This window comes from Tarenaya hassleriana, unplaced genomic scaffold (assembly GCF_000463585.1).
Source record: "Tarenaya hassleriana unplaced genomic scaffold, ASM46358v1 Cleome19, whole genome shotgun sequence".
Taxonomy (NCBI): Eukaryota; Viridiplantae; Streptophyta; class Magnoliopsida; order Brassicales; family Cleomaceae; genus Tarenaya; species Tarenaya hassleriana.
In genome coordinates this window covers 2479670-2486063 of record NW_010965304.1, presented here as the reverse complement: position 1 = coordinate 2486063, position 6394 = coordinate 2479670, and the positions used below count along the sequence as shown (strand labels likewise).

Sequence of the window (6394 nt, the reverse complement as noted above, 5' to 3'; positions counted from 1 at the left end):
ACATATTCACACTATATGTATGTATATATATATTTAAATATACGAGTTTTTTATATATTTATACATATATATGTATAAATACATGTATATTTTGTGTATATATATTTGATATATATATAGCAAATATATATTATACATATATATATATATATGAATTCGAATATGTATAAATATATATATATTTCAATTGATTTTTCAATTAAAATCCAAATTTTCAACCGATGTCCGTTGGAATTCCGTTGGAATTTTTTTTTAATTTTCAAAAAAATTTCCAACCGGCATCCGTTGGAATTCGGTTCGAATTTTTTTAAAAAAAATTTCCAAAAAAAATTCCAACCGGCATCCGTTGGAATTCCGTTGGAATTGTTTTTAAAATTTTCCAAAAAAATTTCCAACCGGCATCCGTTGGAATTCCGTTGGAATTTTTTTTCTAACAAACATCCGTTGGAACTCCGTTAAAAATTTGCAACCGATTTTTCCAACGTTAATCCGTTGAAAATTTCCAACGGATATCGGTTGTCAATTGAATACGTTGAAAATTCCGTTAAAAATTTCCAACGGGTGTTTCCAACGGATACCCGTTGGAAATTTTCAACGGAATTTTAACGGAAATCGTCGTTGAAATGCCGTTGAAAACCGTTGAAAATCCGTTGGAAAATCCGTTGGAATTCGATGATTTTTTTGTAGTGGTTTACCTGCTCCCCGGCTATTGCGTGGGGCTGTGTGAGTTTACTGCCCGTAATATTGTGTCATTCGTCCGGTTCTTGGGCTGCGAGGCATTGCGGTGTCCGGTCCGAAGGGCCGAGGACGGGTTTCCAAACGTTACCAAAAAAAATTTCGAACGCCCGAATGAAGTCAGATATCTACGATAGGAGATTACAACCGACGAAAGAGAATACACTCCTCCGCCTTTATAGGAGTGGGTGAAACAATTGGAGGAGCATCGAGAAGAGGAGAGGCGTGCGAGGGAGGAGCAGGCGGCTGCGATCACCGATGTAGAAAAATAAAATGCGGAAATAAAATAAGATAAATAGAAAGGAACGAAATTACTTTTATTGTTACATCTCTTCTTCTTGTTATTTTACAATGAAAATAACTCATCTATGTATAAGAAACAATTACAAAATAATTAAAGAAAGAAATTTACAAAGAAATAATATATGATGGAAACAAATAAATCAAGAGATAATTGACACAATTATCATTATTTGTTAATTGATTTTGTGTCTTTAATTTCTCTCAATCATCATCGTAATCATTTCCAATCAATTTCAATCTTCTTAAATTTATATTTGTTTCCACATTTTAACATTACCCCTCAAGATTAACTTGGAGATGATGTAAAAGGTCAATCTTGGAGAGAATACCTGAAATAATTTAAAAACTCGATGAGTAATTCATTGTTAACCAAATGATCCATAGATATCAATCTGGTTTTTTGAGAGATTTGATCCATCCTCAAATCAGTTCGTTTGATCATGGAATTCTACCTTTATCTCCTTTTGTCATAGCACTTCGCTTGATTTTGGAGTTTTTTTCTGGCTTTGATTCCTTTTGTCATAACACCTCGTTTGATTATGGATTTTCCTCCACTTTAAACCATTTGGATATATGAACATTAAGAACTCAAAAATGAAGAGAGTAGAAAAATAATAACTATGAAAAAAGAAGTATATAGATCAGATCGTAACGTTGCTCTTATACCATATTGAAAAATAAAATACGGAAATAAAATAAGATAAATAGAAAGGAACGAAATTATTTTTATTGCTACATGTCTTCTTCTTGTTATTTTACAATGAAAATAACTCATCTATTTATAAGAAACAAATACAAAATAATTAAAGAAAGAAATTTACAAAAAAAAAATATATGATGTAAATAAATAAATCAAGAGATAATTGATACAATTATCATTATTTGTTAATTAATTTTGTGTCTTTAATTTTTCTCCATCATCATTATAATCATTTCCAATCAATTTAAATTTTTTTAAATTTATATTTGTTTCCACATTTTAACAATCAAGACCCTTCTTAGATTTGTGGAGGATGCCACCGCTTTCTAACGCTGCCGTGATACTAATTTTAGATTGGAGTCTGTTCTTTTTGTAAAATACTTTATGTTGATGGTTTTCGATAACTTTATGAAAACTCACCAAAAACTGGATACGGTTTTTGCATAATTCATACAATTCGAAATTAATATACATATCGGATAAGAATTATACCTGAATCCATTTTGCAGCGGAATGACTTTGAAGAACAATTCGGTAAATCGGTTTTTGTTTGTTTTCTCTCCTTTCTCCCTAACTTTGATAGATTTTTTGATGGATAAAAATATGAACCAAATGTCCACTATTTATAGGGTAAGGAGAGGGGAATAAACTTAAATACCCATAAACTTCAACACCATAATAAACTCATTTCCATCATTGTAGTCAAGATCATATTGAAGTTTAAAACACAAAATTACATGGGCCATTAACATGTTATATTTCCAACATTCTCCCACTTGGCCCTTGTGATGATTTGATGATCTACAATCTTTAAACGCGTACTTTTATATTGTATTTATCTGTCATCGATAACTTTTATTTGAACAACAAACGATTGAATCTTGGCGGTCACACATCATTTTATTTGAATATGATTCCTTTCAAGTATCACAAGCGTTTGTCATCCAAAACCTATTTTATGGCCAGAAGTAATTATAGAACAATAATGCATATTATCTTTATCAACTTCATATGTACACAAATAATTTAATGATAATATGACTTTCAATAACAGAAACAAGACTTTATTGAATTCAAAATATCATATATAATGAGCAATTATTTAAATTACAGCAACGACTTATCTATAATGCCCATACGATCAACATGAGCATTAAAAGTCTTAGGCGGCAGTCCATTAGTTAATGGATCCGCTATCATAAAATCAGTACCGATATGCTCAAATGATACTCTTTGTTTCTGCACTTCTTCTTTGACAGATAAGTATTTTATCTCCATATGCTTAGCACCTTTCGAGTACTTATCATTTTTCGAGAAGAAGATAGCTGCGGAATTATCACAGTAAATTCTCAGCGGCCTAGCTATAGTGTCGACAATCCTAAGCCCTGAGATAAAGTTCCGCATCCATAAACTGTGAACGGTAGCTTCAAAACATGCTACAAACTCAGCTTCCATGGTGGAAGCAGCGATGACAGACTGCTTTCCACTCCTCCATGATACTGCTCCTCCGGCAAGTAGAAACAAATATCCAAAAGTCGATTTTCTGGTATCAACACATCCAGCATAATCTGAATCTGAATAACCAATGACTTCCAGATGATTTGATCTTCTGTATGTGAGCATATAATCTTTGGTGCCTTGCAAGTACCTTAGAACTTTCTTTGCAGCTTTCCAGTGATTCATTCCAGGATTACTCTGGTACCGACCTAACATTCCAACAGCAAAGCTGATATCTGGTCGAGTACACGTTTGAGCATACATTAAACTCCCAACCACTGATGCATAAGGAATATTTTCCATTTCCTTTCGTTCTAATTCATTTTTCGGACATTGTAAATTACTGAACTTGTCCCCTTTCTGAATTGGAACCTTTCCTGCAGAGCATTTATCCATTCTGAATCTTTCTAAGATTTTGTTGATATACCCTTTCTGAGACAATCCTAACAATCCTTGTGATCTATTTCGGAATATTTCTATTCCTATCACATAGGATGCCTCGCCCATATCTTTCATATCAAAATTCTTAGAAAGAAACACTTTTACATCATGTAAAATTCCCATGTCATTTGCAGCAAGTAAAATATCATCAACGTATAAGACTAAAATCGCATACTTACTTCCACTAACCTTCATGTAGATACATCGATCAACGATATTTTCTACGAAACGTGGGTATAAATCCTTCAGGTTGATCCATATATACTTGTTCCTCTAGATCACTATTCAAAAAAGCGGTTTTAACATCCATTTGATGAAGCTCTAAATCATAATGAGCAACTAAAGCCAATATAATTCTCAAAGAGTCTTTCTTAGAAACCGGAGAAAAGTCTTTTTATAGTCTGTGCCTTCCTTTTGGGTATAACCTTTGGCAACAAGTCGGGCTTTATACCTTTCGATATTACCACGTGAGTCAAGCTTGGTCTTAAAGACCCATTTACAGCCGACTTTCTTTGCACCTTCCGGTAAATCTACTAAGTCCCAGACATTATTATCGTTCATGGATTTTAATTCTTCTTTCATGGCATCAAACCATTTTCCAGAATTACAACTATTCATGGCTTGTTGAAATGTAGACGGATCATTATCAATGCTTAAGTCACATTCATGTTCTAGAGAATAAACCACATAATCATCTGAGATTGCAGATCTCCTTTCCCTTTCAGATCGTCTCAAGATGATCGGTGGTTCATTAATCTCCTCTGGTACCGTGACTGGTTCATTAATAATGCTTTCATTATGTGGGTTTTCGACATGCTGTTGTTGTACTCGAATATCACGAGACGTTGATGTGAATTTCGGTACAAGAACAACAGAAGGGATATCCGGTGTGAAAACGTTATCCCGAATCTCTTCTATGCCAACTTTTCGTGATTCATCACTCCCACTGATTTGACCATTTTCAATGAACCTTGCATTGCCAGTCTCCATAATTCTCGTACTATGATTAGGACAATAAAATATAAATCCTTTAGACTTTTCTGGATAACCAATGAAAAATCCACTGATTGTCCTAGGATCAAACTTCTTTTCATGTGGATTGTATACTCTTATTTCTGCTTGGCAACCCCAAACATGCAGGTGCCTTAAACTCGGTTTCCTTCCTGTCCACAGTTCATAAGGTGTTTTAGGGATTGCTTTGCTAGGAACACGATTAAGCAGATAAGTTGATGTTTTTAATGCATACATCCACAATGAGAGAGGTAAAGAGCTATTACTTATCATGCTCATAACCATATTCATTAATGTACGATTCCGCCTTTCTGCTACACCATTTTGTTGCGGTGTACCGGACATTGTGTATTGTGCACAAATACCCTTACTTTCGAGGAATTTCGCAAATGGACCTGGACACTGTCCAGTCTCATTATATTTTCCATAATACTCTCCACCTCTATCAGATCTCACAACTTTAACCTTTTTCTCTAACTGCCTCTCAACCTCATTGATGAACACTTCAAGTATGTTCACAGATTGAGATTTATCATGCAGAAGATAAGTATAACCATAACGTGAGTAATCATCGATAAAAATAATAAAGTACCTTTCTCCACCCCACGTGGAAATATCGAAAGGACCACAAATATCAGTGTGAATTAATTCTAGAAGCTGAGTGCTTCTTGTGGCCGTTTTCTTTACAGTATGTTTTGTCTGCTTTCCTTTGATGCAGTCTATACATACTCCTAAGTCACTAAAAACCAAAGATGGTAAAATTTCATTCTTCACCAATCTTATTAACCTTTCTTTGGATATATGACCTAATCTTTGATGCCACAATAAAGCCGAACTTTCATTGTTAGGTGCACTACGTTTAACGCCCATAATATTTTCAACATTAAACAAGGATTCTGAAAACTTTCTATCAAGATTAAAGCGATAAAGACCATCCATTAAAATACCAGAACCGAAAATGTGTTCATGTTTATGTAATTGAAAAATACCAGAACCGAACTTAACAGAAAAACCCATCAAGTCTAATTTTCCAATAGAAACAAGATTTCTTGCACATTCAAGAACATAAAGACATCCTTCAAGAGCTATGTGAAAGCCGGTGTCTAAGACCAATATATAAGTCCCAATGCCTTCTATCCGTGCTTTCATCTTATTCCCCATGACCACATGCCGTTCAGGTCCTTTTATGGTTTGGATCATACTGAATCCCTGTTTAATATGAGAAACGTGAGTAGTAGCACCTGAATCTAACCACCAAGTATTATTAGGAACTTCAATAACATTCGATTCAAAGCAAACTAAAATATTATGTTTACCTTTACTTTCGAACCATTCCTTCCTTTTCTGACAATCTTTCTTAATGTGTCCAGTCTTTTTACAGAAAAAACACTTGACTTCTTTCCGGACTCGGCTCACATTATCTTTTGTTGGAGCCTTATCCTTCCTTTTGTCATTCTTCCCTGGTTTTCTTTTATTGCTGCCGGCATTGGTTTGAACTGTAAGATGGACAGAATGTTCTTTCACCTTCTTTAATCTCCCTTCCTCCTGTATGAGCATGGCCTTCAACTCCTGAAAGTTCCATTTTTCCTTGATGGTGTTATAATTCACCTGGAACTGGCCAAACTCAACAGGGAGAGAGTTAATGATGAACTGGACCAGAAATGTCTCATTAACATCCATTCCCATAGCTTTCAACTTTGCCGCCAT

General features: G+C 34.3%; 1 protein-coding gene across 1 annotated transcript; it reads right to left on the bottom strand.

Annotated features, from left to right (window-relative positions):
• Positions 1–5453: 5453 nt before the first annotated feature.
• Positions 5454–6381, bottom strand: LOC104811197. The gene is made up of 2 exons (XM_010537831.2): positions 6004–6381; positions 5454–5896 (listed from the first exon to the last, which is right to left on the bottom strand). The coding sequence occupies exons 1-2, from the start codon at positions 6371–6373 to the stop codon at positions 5862–5864; spliced, it is 405 nt and encodes a 134-aa protein (XP_010536133.1). The 5' UTR covers positions 6374–6381; the 3' UTR covers positions 5454–5861.
• Between the last annotated feature and the right edge of the window lie 13 nt (positions 6382–6394).

What these genes read in the sequence shown, in the direction of transcription:
- LOC104811197 (XM_010537831.2), bottom strand. Translation starts at nt 6,373, where the DNA reads ATGGGAATGGATGTTAATGAGACATTTCTGGTCCAGTTCATCATTAAC. An exon ending in GGAATGGTTCGAAAGTAAAG is followed by an intron (nt 5,897 to 6,003) that starts GTAAACATAATA and finishes CATATTAAACAG; the next exon opens with GGATTCAGTATGATCCAAAC.